We start from the raw sequence: 15,356 nt of genomic DNA, 5'->3' as shown, positions 1-15,356 counted from the left end.
TTAGATGGGGTTCACCTGGGTAATCCAGGATAATCTCATCATCTTAAAGTCAGTACCTTAAGCACATATGCAAAGTCCCTTTTGCCATGTGAGATAACATATAATAGGTTCTGTGAATAGGAGGTGGACATCTTGTTGGGGGCATTATGCAGTCTATCATACAGAAAATGCCAGAAGTATCCACAAAGCAAGTGCAGACATTGCTGAATTACAGAACCCAAATTTACAAACATATCTACATGGCATGGTTACTTGGTACATCTTCTCCTCCAATGATATTAAGACTCTTCTCTTTGACCAAACTCACTAGCACAGGTGACCATCTGACCAAACTTTCCTAGCAATATTCTTTATCACATTCTTGTGGGGAGGAGGTCTTATGTTATAGTCTCTTGTTATAGTTTGCCTTTTACCACTCATAGCTTAATTTGACCATTTCCTATGCATACACAAGCTTCTTGAACCCCTTTTCGGCTTCTTTCATGTGTACACACACATCTTCTTTAACTCTCTTGTCTCCTGAATTTTTCTGATTGCCTCTTGGGGGAAGAAACATTCTTCCTCTCTTTTTCTCCACCCCTTATTCTTTGTTTCATTTGTAAGCTAATCATTCGAATTGAAAGCAAATTAGGAAACAGCTTATTTCCAAGCTGAAGGTGCTTCTGCATAGTTAGCTAATTCTAAATGGCAATGAGATTGAAAGAAACAGTTCATAATTCTCACCTTGAAAAGTCAAAGCTTCAATAAGCACAATATATCTGTACATCTGGCCCTGTGCTCTGCATTTTACACTTTTATATCATATAAATCTATTATTATATCAGCACACCCCATGTTTTGGCAGTTTGAATATGACTCTACCATAAGCTTTCTATTCATTTCTTGAAATTGGATAATCAACTCCCCAGTTTCTTGTTTTTAAAATATAGCAGGATGAAATGAGTGACTGCTAATGTCATCCATCTATTTTCTAGTGGATCTTAAAATCAGTACACTGAAATCTTAAATAAGATGCTGATCAGAAGCATTACTCATCTGGTGCTTTTTACCAAAGCGAGTAAGAAGGTTACCTTAATTATAAGCACCAACCAAACTTCTACTACAGCCATTACTGAGATAAAATCCAACCTTACCTTGCAACTTCGCCCAAACCAGCCTAAACCACAAAGGAGCATAAGATTATTATAAAATCAGGGACCCCTTTGTCCCCCATTAAGCACAGTGCCACTTTTACAAAAGTCAATGAGGAGGCTGCTCAGTGCAGTACTATTTACAATAGCAAAACTATGGGAACAACCTAACTGTCCTAGAATGTGGAGTTGGTTAAATAAATTAAGGTGTATCCACAAAATGGAATATCTCACAGCCATTTAAAATGTTGCTATAGAATGATAATTAGTGACACTGAAAATCTTCTTATTATGTTTAGTACAAATAAATTAGAAAACAGTACATATGATATTATCTAAACTGTGAAAAACAGTCTTTATAGTATTATTCCACTTATGGAAAATAACATAGATTCCAGAAAAATCTGTAAGATATAAACCAAAATCTTGTCTGTATAACCATTTCTTTCTTACTAGTGGAACTATAGATATTTTTTTTCAGCATATTTGGTAATGGGTATGTAATACTTGGTAATCAATAAAAGTTAATATTATTTTTAAAAAGTCAATGGGGAACAATTCATACCACTTTTTTTCTCAGAAACCTAGACTTTTAGAGAAATGAAAGTAAATCTTATGGTCATCTAATCCTCCCCTTCCACCCCCCCAAGCTTCTCTGCTTGAACACTGCCAGGTCCATAGTCATTAACATTTAGAAGTATTTTCACGATTTTACTTCATTGAATTTTCACAGTAACTTCATGAAGTGAGGTAGCTAAAGCAGGGAATTATCAGTTTTGTCTGGAAACCGGAAGTACATTTGTAGACCTTAGTTTAGAAATGTTGCCTCTCCTAGAAATTGAGAACAATGTTGAGTCCCATCTATACAGGCTCCAAACCCTGAGGGAAAACCTTTTCCTCCAACCACTTGCTGACTTTTTGCTAATCTGAGCTCAGCCAATGAGCTCCAGAAGGCAGCTGACTGCAGGTAGCTGCAAAATGGCAATCTGCAGAGGGGACAAGCACTGACTCACCACATTCATGAGAGGGGCCAGGCTGCTTCTTCTTCCTTTTCCTTAGTGTTAGAAAGAACACCAACACCATCCCACACAAAATGACCAACATTACAAGTAGAGCTGCAATCCAGAGGATGGGGTCTCGGGCAGGGGGGGGTTTCGTATGTGCATCTAGAAATGACCACAAGTTTTTAATCAGCCAGGAAGATCGATTATAAAAGGTTTATAATTACTGTTGTCTTCATTTACAAGTCAACAACTCCCCAGGGCTCTACTGCCAGAGGAGCCTGAAATCCACAATATGAGGCCATAGAAAGTCCCAGGCTTAGGGCCTTAGCAGCTTAGAACCAAGCCAGTGCTTCTGGCCAAAAGCCTGGACTAAGCTGCCTTCCCTTCCCAGAGGTGGGGATGACAATGACTATGATCTAGAAGAAGAAAGTCAACCTGGCCCTTAGTTCTGCATATGGGTATGGTACCCATGCTGAAACTTTGAATGCATAGTCATCTGTGCACCACCCTGCTTCCTCAGCCCATGTATAGCCAGGCCTGGAGTCCTGAAGTTTCCCATGTAATAATTTCTCCATCCACTGTCATCTCTAGATCAGGCTCCAGACACACCTCATTTGGACAAATATAACAGCTGCCTACCTCCAGTTTTGCTTATTTGTTTGTTTTTTCCACTGAGGCCACAGTGGAAGAAACAAGGCTTTCAGAATGTGTCTTTGATACATTTGATATCTCTTTGTGCCCTGAGGAATCAGGGTTAGAATCAGCTCCTGGGAGGTCAGGACTTTCTTCCTTGCCTGGAGACTTCTAAGTTTCCAGGAAGTTGAAAAATACACTTTGAGGGGAAAGCTTAGAACTGGCCCATTTTATAGACATTTATGGGACTCATTCTGATAGTTAATCTCAAATTCCAGGAAAATAATACCAGCTGACCTATTAGTTTATAGCTGCAATTTGTGGACACATACCCCATTCCTGGGACATTAGGAAAAGGAGTTGCTGCATTGCAAGCCATATTCAACACTTTTTGAGTCTGTCCTAGTTTTACCCCACTGGAGCCTGTTTAGCATTCCCAGTAAACGGGGGTTATACTTGATAAAATGGAGACTGCTACCTTTTGATACCCAAAAAGATTCCTTGATTCAGGGTCAACACTATCTCTGGTCAAGCCATAGAACAGGGATAGAGAGAGGCAAGCCCTGGCTTCCTGAGGCAGCTGGAGCTGAAATGTTTCTGAAGATGGTGGCAGCTGGGAAGGTTTGGGCAGTAGGTGAGGAAGAGCAGAAAGGGGGAGCCATGATGAAGCTACAGGAATGGCAAGGCCCTATTCATTTGTAGACTGTGGGAGCCATGGCAGAAGGCCCCAGGGCATGTCATGTGCAGTGGTGTTGCTGGCTCCAAACAGGTGCTGAGCCTCAGGGATAGCTTGAGAGAGGCTTCTTTTTTTGAGAGAGAGAGGCTTCTATTAGGCCAAGAGAGGCTACAGTAGAAGCAACCAGGCTTCTGTGCGGCCTGTTTACTGGGTTCTCAGAGGCAGAGATATGTCTTAGCAGAAGGAAATCAGTACCAAGAGAAGGGATTGGCCCACTGGTAAAGCTTACTGAGAGGGACTGGCTCCAGAGGCTGCCCATAAGAATGTGTCCGTAGACCAAGTTATGTTGGAACAATGAGACAGCAGGAGAAAGGAAGCAGCAAAGTTAGAGGATGAAGCAAGGAGTTGGATGGATGCCTTAGGAAAGGAAAAACCGAAGGGCCAGGATTGGAGAAGGGGCCAAGGTAAGCAGAAGGTAGATGTGTGGGAAGAGAGTGGTCAGGATCAGAAGAAGCAGTGATAGGGGCAGTGTGGGTGCAGAGTGCCTTTATTCCAGGAGAGAATCTTGCAGTTACTGCTCCTCAAAAGTGGGGTCTCAAACATGGATGCATTTTCCCCAGGGCAAAGCCAGGACTTTAAAATGTTAGACTTCTATTAGCAGACACTGCTTAGTTTCAACCCTTTCCTCCAGCTGGACTGGACCCTGTACTACACTGTCAACATGCCGCAAGAATTTCTGCTTCTTAGTCTTTCCTGACACATATGCCCACCCCCACCACCTGTGCCCATATCAAATACTGTTAATTGATTTTGGTCCTCTCACCTTCTAAGCCTGGATGCTGTCTGAGAATTTTTCTTTCTGTTCAGGAAACCATAAGTCTGATACCTGTCATCTCTTCACCACACTTCTATATTTTCTACTTTTTAAAAAGATTTTATTTATTTATTTGAGAGAGTGAGTGAGCAAAAGAGAGAGAGAGAGCACGAGTGGGGGTAGGAGCAGAAAGAGAGGGAGAAGCAGATTCTCCGGCTGAGCAGGGAGCTGGACATGGGGCTCGATCCCAGGACCCTGAGATCATGACCTGAGCCAAAGGCAGACACTTAAACGACTGAGCCATCCAGGCACCCCTTCACCGTACTTTTAAAGCCCAGTTATCTTTTATGGTGTTTTAAGGTCCCATTTTCTTTAGGAAGACTTCCCTGGCTCTCAAGGAACCTACCTACCTCTGAATGTCTATAAAACTGATTATCATTCTCTCCTGTTTTTAAATTTAGTTGCATATTTCCATGGGATATGCTTTAGATCCCAATTCAATCTTTTCAAAATCCAGTTTTTCATGTGTGTACATCATGGAGTTCTGATTTTATTGGAAGGTACTTGAGGGCAGAGAGCATGTCTTATACATTTTAGGTTTCATGTCTGCAGCCGACAACATCTAGAGTGGCTCTGTACTCAGAGCATGTACCGTGTGTATGTATGTATGTATGTATAGATGATGATGATGATGATGATGTGTGTGTGTGTGTTTGTGTGTGTTTGTGTGTGGGGGGGTGGGTGTGGGTGTGTGTATGAATGGAAGAATTCTAGCCTGGAGGAATCTTGCATTTTCTGACTTAAACTTCAGAATCTTCTATCCAAAGGTAGCCCAAAAGACTGGGTCAGTTTCAGGGCTAAAAGCATACTTCCTCAAGTGCAGTATATGTTCACAGTCTCCGGGACCCTGTAGCAGCACTCAGATGAAGAGAGGAGCCCTCCATCTGGTTCCTTCCTAATAGTACCACAAAATGGCCCTGTTGGAGGCTTCCTGGCAAGCAGGGAACATTGAATGATCTGCCTCAACATTTTGGGTATAACACCTGATGAAAGAAATAGTCTTGGGAAGCAGCTTTACCTATATTGTAAGGTAGGGAGTGAAGCTCCATTGACTCAAGTTGCAGGACACAGGTGATGCTCACATTGCTTGCTTCAGGGACTGAAAAAGACAAGCTGATAGAAACGTTGTACAGTTCTGTGACATTATTTTGAGATTTCTTCATGGCAGTATCATACTTAGTAGTTGAATTCTCGGTTTTTAGCTTAAAATACATTTCCTTAGGTTCTGGGTAACCTTGTACAGATGAGCACGTCAAATTTATGATGCCAGAATTTTCTGTTCTATTAGAAGTTACCATTATTTCAGGTTGACTGAAGTTAGCTGAAAGCAGAATAAAGATACAAAAAAAGAAATCAGTCTAAATTTAGATGTGTCTAGAAGAGTGTCTAGAAGAGAATTGCAAATAACTGGCTCTGATCTGGGAACTTACTGGGGGCACACTTGGGAGCCTCTTGGGTATCTAAAGTGTGGGCCTCAGCCCATGGTGAGAGCCACATAAGGACCCCACATTTATTTTTCAAGAATGGAGTTTTGGGCCATGCTAACTTCCTGCTTACCCAAATCAGGGTGGGGGGTGCTTTCTGAGTGACAGGAGGGCTGAAATTGAGTCACCAAAGATTCACAATGAGACCACTGTTCTGAGGAGAGTAGTTTTGGGATGGAGAAGTAGTCTGAGGTTGGAACCCAGCTGTGTCATGGGGTACATTGCAGCTTGCCAGACTAAGGAAGCAGAAAGGGACTGACACTAACAGAGTTCATGGTGCTGGCATGCTCTGGGCCATATCATCTAGAAACCTGAGTAGGATACTGATAAGTGAGTGGATGGGGACTTTGGATTTAGAAATTCAGAATATTGGTTTTGGGCATGACTGTCAAGCTTTCTTCATCATGTATTATAAGATGAAGGCCAAACCCAGCCATTTTTAGGGAAAATGTAAGATCTTGATAAACATAGAGCTTCTCTCGCCTTAGTTTGCCATTCAGATTTTAATGGCTGTCAAGGATTACTGCACCTAGCCCCTTCTGCTAGCCAAAATCCTGTTATTCTTTAATAGTTACTGTAGTTTTCAGGTTCTACATACTAATTTCTAATTTACTTTATTGTCTCTAAAACCAGTGATTTGCATATCACCTTTCTAAGTTTTGCTGTACCAACACATGACTTAAGTCCTCTGCTTGTATTTTGTGTGGTCTGTAGAAAGGAGATTGCCCTGGTGCTACCTCCTTTTGCCTCCTTAACAACATCTGTGCAATCACAGGTTGGAGAAGTGAGTTCTTGTTTTTCCTACTACATTAAAATAAATATAAAATTGTTAAAATAAAAAAATGATCGTGACCCACCTAAAACACACCATGTTCTTCAATGGTATCTGGCCATACCTTAAAAACACTTATTTATCACTTGGTAAAATGTTCCAAAACTCTTGCAGCCTAGTTTGAATCACACAAGGCTTAAAGGGAGGACTCCTCATTCTATTTCTATTTTGGCCTTTTCTTTATTCTGTGGTTTCAGAATCACTGTTGATCTGCCTTCTCCAGTTTCATCAGAAGTTAATCTGAATCTAGTAATCCCACACCTGGGTATCTACCTTAGAGAAATGAAAACTTATGTTCACACTTGTACATGTTTACAGCAACTATTTATAATAGCCCCAAACTGAAAAAAAATCCCAATGTCTTTCCATGGGTTGAGTGGATAAAATAGAATCCTCCTTAGCAATAACAAGGAACAGGCTTCTGATACATGCAACAACTTAGATAAATCTCAAAGGCATTATGTTAAATAAAAGAAGCCAATCTTGGGGTGCCTGGGTGGCTCAGTTGTTAAGCATCTGCCTTCGGCTCAGGTCATGATCCCAGGGTCCTGGAATCAAGCCCTGCATCAGGCTCCCTGCTCTGCGGGAAGCCTGCTTCTCCCTCTCCCTCTCCCACTCCCGCTTCTTGTGTTCCCTCTCTCGCTGTGTCTCTCTCTGTCAGATAAATAAATAAAATCTTAAAAAAAAAAAAAAGAAGCCAATCTTAAAAGGTTACATACTGTATGGCTCCATTTATGTGATGTTCTCAAAAAAGATAAGACTGTAGGATTCAAAACAGGGCTTATGGGTATGGAGAGGGTATGATTATAAAGCAATACCATGAAGAAATTTTTTTAGGGTGATGGAAATGTTTGTACCCTATTTATAGTGGTGGTTACCTAAATCTATATGTATGTTAACAGAACTGTGCATCAAAATCTATACGTATGTTAACAGAACTGTCTACCGGGCTCTTGGTTGGGCAGCAAACAGCTCATAAGTGACCTCCAGGAGGTTGAAGGAAAAACCCAAATCAATCAGCTGTCACCTTTGCTAGGAGCTCTAGGCAAAGATTTAGTGGGTGACAAATCTTGGACCAAAGGAAAAAAATGAATGTAAAAGAGATCTGAGGCCTGTATAGTTACGTAAACTTAGTAATGGCCAAATTACCCCTGGTTTTCCCTTAGCCACATTAACTTTGTTCAGTTAGCCTTAAGTTGTCCCCAAAGCAAATTCTTACTGATCCTTCAGAAGCAAACTATAAAAAGTACAAAGGATTTTCAGTTCCCTATCACCAAACCCTGCATTCCCTTCAAATGGACTTCCCAGAAATGGCTGTCTCCTGCCTTCCCTCTGCAGGTACCACCCACAACCCTCCCACTCCCTCACCACCCCCCCACCCCAACATTTCTCTGCTCATTGCAGTCTCATCTGAGAAGGCCAGGGACCTGAACGCGCCATTGACTACATACCAAGCACTGATAGGTCAGAACTCATGTGGTACATGGGGACTAGTCCTTTGGGCCCTTTATGATGAATGAAACATTGATATGAGCCCTTGTCCTTGATCTGAACGTTGTGGAGTTTCAGGGTCCAATTGTCCTTGTCAAAGCTTGTGCGGCCTTTATACTTGGGATGAACATTTTGAGGGTTCTCTTTGCCTCTGAATAGCTCATACAGAACCAGCTTATCCTGGTCCTGCCAAAATACTACCAACTCATCCAGGCTTATGTTTTGAGAGTTTGTAAAATGGCATGGCAGTTCTCCAGTCTTGTTGAAATAAGCTTGACTCTTCGTGGAAGCAGCACCTAAAAAAGGAAAGGTAGAGATTAGGGAAGGAGAAACAAGAAGGAAGAAGAAAAAAACAACTCCGTTTCTCTTTATACAATACCCAGATGCTATCTTATCAGTAATGATACTGAAGAACTAGGTATTAAACTCTGGAATGTGCCTACATACTGGCATCTGGAGAATGGGACATTTGTCCTCACTCCACTGATAAATAAATATGGGCCTTGTGCAAACTGCACCACCATGAGGCTCTGTTTCCTTATCAGTTTAATGAAGGGGTGGACTAAGTGTTCCAAGAATCTTTCTAGTACTGTGGTTCTGTGAATTTAAATCCCAGACCAGGGAAAAACAGCAGAGTTAGACAATGCATCCACCCCTCTGTTAACCTTCCTATAACCTGAATACTGATTCTCTTCACTGTAGCTGTTTCAAGCTCCATTACTTCTACACCATCACCAAAAGCTCTCCCTTTCCCTCCCCATCCCCTTATTCCTTGCCCCTCTATAGTGAAAAGATTTCTGATAATGGTAACAAATTTAATATCTGCCCCCCTCATTATGCCTTACTAGTTGGGTATCACATTGAGTAATGTCTTTGAAATTCAAATAGTTCCCTTTACAGAGTTTTCCTCATGAATGCTGTTTCCATGGCCAGCTTGCCCAAGGATGTAAAACAGTTTGGAAATGACACAGTCAACCAAAGCCTCTATTTTCAGTGACCTCTCTAAGCTCTTTCAGGGATCAGAAGGAGAACTGGGCCTTCTGATGGTTGTTTTGGGATTGTGCTGGTCAAAGACCATTTAACGTACATGAATGAAATGCTGGAAATGAATCATAGATAAGAAGGTGAGGATGTGCTTTTGGAGTATTGGGGAAACCCCAGGTACGAGGCACTTGCTTTTCCCAGTATGCATTGCCACTGGAAATTTTTACAACCCCTGGAGGACACGCTGGGAGAGTTCAGAGAAAGGCTTTCACCCCTGAGGACATATTGAAGTTTGTGGAAGGGATGTGTGCCACTTAGCTCCTTAAATGTGTTCGATTATAGGGTTTTGTGGGCCTATTCTGGGTTACAGAATTACTTGAGAGTTGGCCAAGAAATTAAGTAGTGGTGGGTGAGAAGTGCAGGGTTAGTGGGAAATGCTGTTTCTTAGTTAATATAAAGTTAAATGCTGCCATGGGGAAAATGTTAGGGTGGGTTTTGAATAAAGCTTCATCATTCCAGACTTCAGTGAAGAGTTGTTGACATTAAGGGGGAAAGAGGAGGTAGGTTGGTGAGAGAGATGAGAGGAGTTCCTTTGAGGTGTGTTTGAGGGCGGCAGGAGAAAGTAAATTGATCTGATCAATGGGTTTCTCTTCTAAGAGGGAGTAGGACAAATAAGAGTGACATGCACCTGGCAAAATTGAACTGTCCACAGAGTGGCCCAGTGAGAACACATAATCAAAAGGGTTGGTGGTGGTTTGAATTCTAAGGAAAGAGGACTCAGGCACCTGTGAGAGTCAGCACAAGTTCAAATCACTGCCTATTGCATTGTGTTCACTAGAACCCTGTGAAGCACTTGGCAAATATGAAATGCAGCATATGCACAGGATGTGTTCCCATATTGGAGGGTGGTGGGAAAATTTACCTGAGTACCTGGAACTGTGAAAGGGGAACCTAAGGAAGATTTACCGTATTCAGCAGTTGCCTTACAAGGCAATCCTGGGACTCCTGCTGCTTCTTTGCTAAATTCTGAATGATAATGTAAGAGTGCCACCTGCTGTAAAAACTTCTAGCAGCTATATCTCTGGGAAAACTCATTCTGGTTTTAGGGCGGATGACCTAAGGGAGAAACCAAACTCATAGTTGAAAATTCTGCCAGTTAACGGTCAATGTTATGTTATTGCCTACTGGGCCCAGAAATGACTTCACCTTTGGCTTCTTCTCTCTCCTTGATTTATGACTATTTCTCTGCAGAACCGCACAGTATCATCTCTCCTTCCCACCCACTCTTTCCAATAACAGACCAGTCTAAATTCTCTGACTTGGGTCCCCCCTCCCAAACATTATACGGGCTTTCCCTTACACCCATCTGACTGTCCCCCTCCTCACCTACCAATCAAAAGTGTGGTCTGTGTTCTAAAGGCATGAGCATCACCAGGGGGCTGGTCAGAAATGTGGAATCTCTGCCCCTCCCCCACCACACCTGCTGAGTTAGAATCTGAATTTTAACAATAGCTCAGTTTGAGAAGTTGCAGGAGAGTGTCTCTACCTCTGTCTCCAAAGTAGAACAGAGAAGGTAATGATAGGAAAAATTTGTTCCTATCTGTCCCTCCTCCTTCTCCCCTCACTCTGGGGTGGAAATCACTCCGAGGTCCATTTCGAGTGGAACTGAAAGTATTTCATAATTTGCACTCTGTAGTTCCTCACCAACCACTGCCTTCCATGACATCACTCAGAGCTATACACGGTACACATGCTAATTCCTGATGACATGGGGAAGATTTAGCTCAAGGTCTATTTTTCCTAAGCAGCTTCAGTGGAGTCCTGTGATGACCCCACATCTTAGGTCACCCAGCTACTGGACTCACTGGGACTCCATTGGTGGGTACACATTGAGATTCTCTCCCTTGCCCAGGACTTGGGTAATAAAAAGGTCTGGGTCTGGTTATAACTGGTTGCTCTGATGATGTCAGGAGCTAGGCACACAAGATCCATCTAGACACCTCCCTAATCAGATAGACAAGTTTGTTCCTTAGCAATATACTGTTTGAATGTTACACAAAAACTGTAGTCTTCTAACCTTATGAGGTCTCTGACTACACCTGGGACTTCAGTCTTCCCTGGCCACTACCCTAAATGCATGTCTTATACATTCAAGAACCATCTTTTTCTCATGTTACTATGGTTATCTGTACTCATAGATTTTTCTTCTTTTACTAAACTTCCTTCAAAGCTTTACTAGGTCCTCTGGAAATCTCATTCCATTGTAATAAACTCCTCTGCATCTTCAGCCTCTCCATCAAATGTTTCCCCCAAGGTTATGCTTTCATTGAAATCTGGCCCTACCTAAAGGACACCCCTTGTCCTTAGTCACTGCTTGTTTTAGCACACTTCACAAGGAACTTGAGCAACAACATCCTTCCCATTTTGAGGTGCCTGCCTCTCTCACTGCTGTTAGCTACTAATCATTTGTCATTAGTTCTTTGTTCACTGAGGATTTTGGCAGTAGTTGTAAGGTTTTTCTTTCCAACCAACTATTACTATCCATTTGAGCTACTTCAGCATGGATAAGTTCACCAACAACCTGGCTTCAAAGTTCTTTGGCCTTTTCCATTTCAAAAATCTTTATCCACAGGCTATTTTAGCAGCTCCTCTCCCATGACATAACCCTGAACCTTTTCACCAAGAACAGCTCTTCCTAAAATCTTAAACCTCAATGTACCTATCTCTGTCCACAAGATATCTTCCTCCAAGATTTGCTCTTTATTACTCCACCAACATTTGTTCTTTTACTTCATCAAGACCTCAGCTCTATCCAGTTTAGACCCTGTAGCGCAGTGCTTTCCGAAAGCCTTCTCTGCAATGATGGAAATGTTCTATATTTGTGCTGACCAGCAGGATAGTCACCAGCCACTGTAGCCATTGCAGAACTCATCCGAAGAACACTTTACTTTTGATCTACATGCCTGTTCTTACAACTAAATGTTTGAGCAATACTGGAGGAAATTATTCAATTGTTCAGACTGATGATATTATAAATCTGTTCCTGTCCCATTTAATTTGTTCTGTGAGCTGGTTACCCTGCTTACTACCCTCTCCCTTCCTCATAGCAGTTACTTCAACAATTCCCTTTGCTACTGCTTTTAGTTTCTTTTTCTCTTATAGTCAAACTCCCTGAAAGAGTAAGTAGCAATTGCTGCCTCCACCCCTAGCCTCTGTCCCCCACCTCTGTGCCAGAACTTCCCCCTCAAAGGTTGTCATTGACTTCCCACCAGTGCCAAAGTCAGAGCTCTTTTCAGACCTCATGTTATTTGCCCACTCTGTTGAATGTCACAGTGTTGGCCTATCTCCTTCTGGAAACTCTCTTCCTTCCCATTCTCTGACCTCCTCGTCAGTTTTCTCTGATCGCTCCTTAAATGCTGATTATCTCAAGTGCCTGTTCTTGATCTTCTCCTTACTCTCCACTCTCTCTGGTTTTTCTCTCCTATCCCCATGGATTCAGCTGCAAACTATAAGCTAATAATTCACAGATGCTTATTTCCAGCCAATCACTCTCACTAGAGTTCCAGATACCCTATTCACCTGTCTGCTGGATACTGCTGTTTATATAGCGGCAGGTACTCTCTTCCTCCGCTGTCTTCCATCTCAGTGGAAGTTTCCCCCACTTGCTGCTGTCAGTACTTATCTGAACCATCTGTAGAAGATACCCAAGAGAGGGTCTGCACAGATGTGGCTGAGGAGATGTAGAACTATGATAACCAAAGCTGAACTTTAATATAGGTAAGGGAAGTGTGAGGAGACAGTGTGAAGCAAAGAACGGGGCAACCAGAGAAAAAGGGTTTTGTATTTATCCAGAGATCTTGGAGATATTATCTTTTAGGTATGACAAAGACTCTTTGCTTGATCAAAATTTATTCAGGCTCCTGATCCACTCCTCTGCCCATCTGTGCACGTCCTTGTAAAACCCAGTTTTAGCAAGAACCCTGCTAAGCACCCAGTTTAACCAGAATCCCCAACCTTGCTACCTGATTATGCTTGAATCTGATCAGGTTCCTTATCCTCCACCATCCCCCAGGGGATGTCTGATTACCCTGGCCTGTCCTTAGCAAGAATCCTGTTAAGTGGGTTTGGGCAGAATCCCTCCTATCCTTGTTTCCCCTTAGTAATTTTCCATCCGCTGACCGCCCCCCACCCTGCCCCCACCTTTCTCCTTGGCTATAAATTCCCACCTGCCCATGCTATATTTGGAGTTAAGCCAAATATCTCTCCCTCACTGTAAAATCCCTTTGCAGTGGTCCTTATGCCTATCTCAATAGCACCTCCACCCCTTGGATAAAGACTTCTTTACTGTGCTTTAAGAAGTGTCCTCTAATATTTTTCTTCTTTAACAGTAAGATCCTCTGTTGTAGAGGAGGGATGGTTTTTCAGCAGTTTTCATGGCCTACATGATATTTCTGTTAAAACTAGCTTTGCTTTTATTTCAAGCTTAACATGTATCTTATTATCTATATAAATATATAGATAATTATATATATTTATATATTATACATATCTGTATATATTTTGTAAAATTATAAAAATATACTATATGTTTTATGAAATATGATCTATTAAAGTTTATGAAGCATCATATAATGTAAAATCATTATACGTTAAAATAAAACAACCCAGCTCCTTCAAAGTACAAGCCATCAGGCTATACTACCCCAACCCCTCATGGCCGCTGTTGTTCATCTTCCTCCTAGGTGCCCCTTATTCACTGAAGATCTGAGTACCTGGCTTGCTGCAGCCAACTTCTCCTGCCTTCTCCTTCACTGACCCTGTCTAGGTGCTTTTAGCTTCATGCACACAGTGTCGAGCCTCTCATTTTCTTGTCCTTTTCCTCTCCAATGGTCTTGTTGTCCACTCTGCCTCAGCCATCTCCTCCTTGGACCAGACCCCAGACCAAAGTGCTCCCTCTATATCTCCCAAAAACTCTCAGTATCAAGCACCTCACCTTATTACCACCACCTCCCATCTTTTCATTTCATTCCTTCTCCTGCCACCACTCCATCAGTTCTTCTGCCTCACTGAGATAGATTATGAATTGGAATATTTTTCACTGGGTCTACAGATACTAACCTTGGCCAAACTTCCATTACCATTTGACTGGATAATTGCAATTGCCTTCTAATTGCCCACTTTCATCCTTGCCCCAAGTCTGGTTCCTCAAGCCAAAACCATCCTTTAAAATATATCTCAGATGCCATAATTCTCCTGTTCAGAATTCCCTGATGACTTCCCACCACACTGAAAATTAAATCCAAATCCTTTTCCATCACACTGAGAACTAAATCCAAAATCCTTCCCTGGCCTACAAGGTCTCATGTAATCTGGTCCCTGGTACTTTTCAAACCTCTTTCCCTCACTTACTCAGCTCCAGCCACACTGGCTTCCTTGTCATTCCTCCAAAAGACAGGCATGCTCTATCTCAAGGCCTTTTCTCATATTAATCCCTCTGCCTAGAAGACTCTTCCTCCATACAGTCTCATAGTTATTTCTTCACTTCATATAAGTCTCTCATAAAATGCTACCCCCTCGGGAGATTTCTCTGACCATCCTATTGAAGATAGCATCCTTGTCACTCCTTATTCCTTACATTGACTTATTTTTTATCAGAGTACTTATCATGACCTGACATGATGCGGTATGTTGGTTATTGTCTGTTTCTCCTGAGTAATCTAACTTCTAGTTAAAAACCTATGTTGATTTTTTTTAGTCCTGACCCTAGGCAATTACAAAGGTTTTACCTAGCAGGCTTCCTGGGGGAAAACTATCCTCCCCATACCAGACTTAGTGCACAGCCCATGCACAGCAGTCTCTGACGGGAGTTGTAGTCAAAACTCAAGATCTGTAGCCAGTCGTGCTCATTCACATATTTACATTCATAGCCCAGGCACCTTCATTCCTAGGTATCTTTATCTGAAGCCTCAAGTAGAGGTCTTCTTCCAGGTGCCTCTGCTGAGGCCTCCTTATGTTGGGGAGGAGGGAGAGCCTTGAAGACACTTTTCTTCATGATGACTCATTATGTCCACCCCCAGCCCTTCCCCTCATCCTTCTTCCCTACCCCTACCCCAGGGTCCATAACACTGCTGGAGACTTTTGTTCTGGGCTCCCTCAACAATGAGAGGGAACCCCCCCCCCCATCTATGCTGATCCTCCTGACCCTTGGTTGACATGCTGTACAGAGAGAGAAAGAAGTAAAAATGTGG

The 15,356-nt window shown here is 42.3% G+C and overlaps 1 protein-coding gene across 5 annotated transcripts in view; it reads right to left on the bottom strand.

Moving 5' to 3' along the window:
- The window catches only part of CD86 (CD86 molecule), an 87,995-nt gene that overhangs the window by 32,307 nt on the left and 40,332 nt on the right, over window positions 1-15,356 (bottom strand). For 3 of the 5 annotated variants that reach the window (XM_078066580.1, XM_078066574.1, XM_036093694.2), the window contains exons 3-5: window positions 8,085-8,420; window positions 5,336-5,638; window positions 2,144-2,296 (exon numbers count right to left, since the gene is read on the bottom strand). In XM_078066580.1, coding sequence (XP_077922706.1) covers window positions 2,144-2,296; window positions 5,336-5,638; window positions 8,085-8,420 — 792 coding nt within the window. The remainder of the gene's footprint in view (window positions 1-2,143; window positions 2,297-5,335; window positions 5,639-8,084; window positions 8,421-15,356) is intronic. The other 2 variants (XM_078066587.1, XM_036093698.2) reach the window with 1 other exon arrangement.

This window comes from Halichoerus grypus, chromosome 1 (genome assembly GCF_964656455.1).
Source record: "Halichoerus grypus chromosome 1, mHalGry1.hap1.1, whole genome shotgun sequence".
In the NCBI taxonomy this organism is placed as follows: domain Eukaryota; kingdom Metazoa; phylum Chordata; class Mammalia; order Carnivora; family Phocidae; genus Halichoerus; species Halichoerus grypus.
The sequence above is the reverse complement of the archived record's forward strand: the minus strand, read 5'-3'. Positions and strand labels throughout refer to the sequence as shown.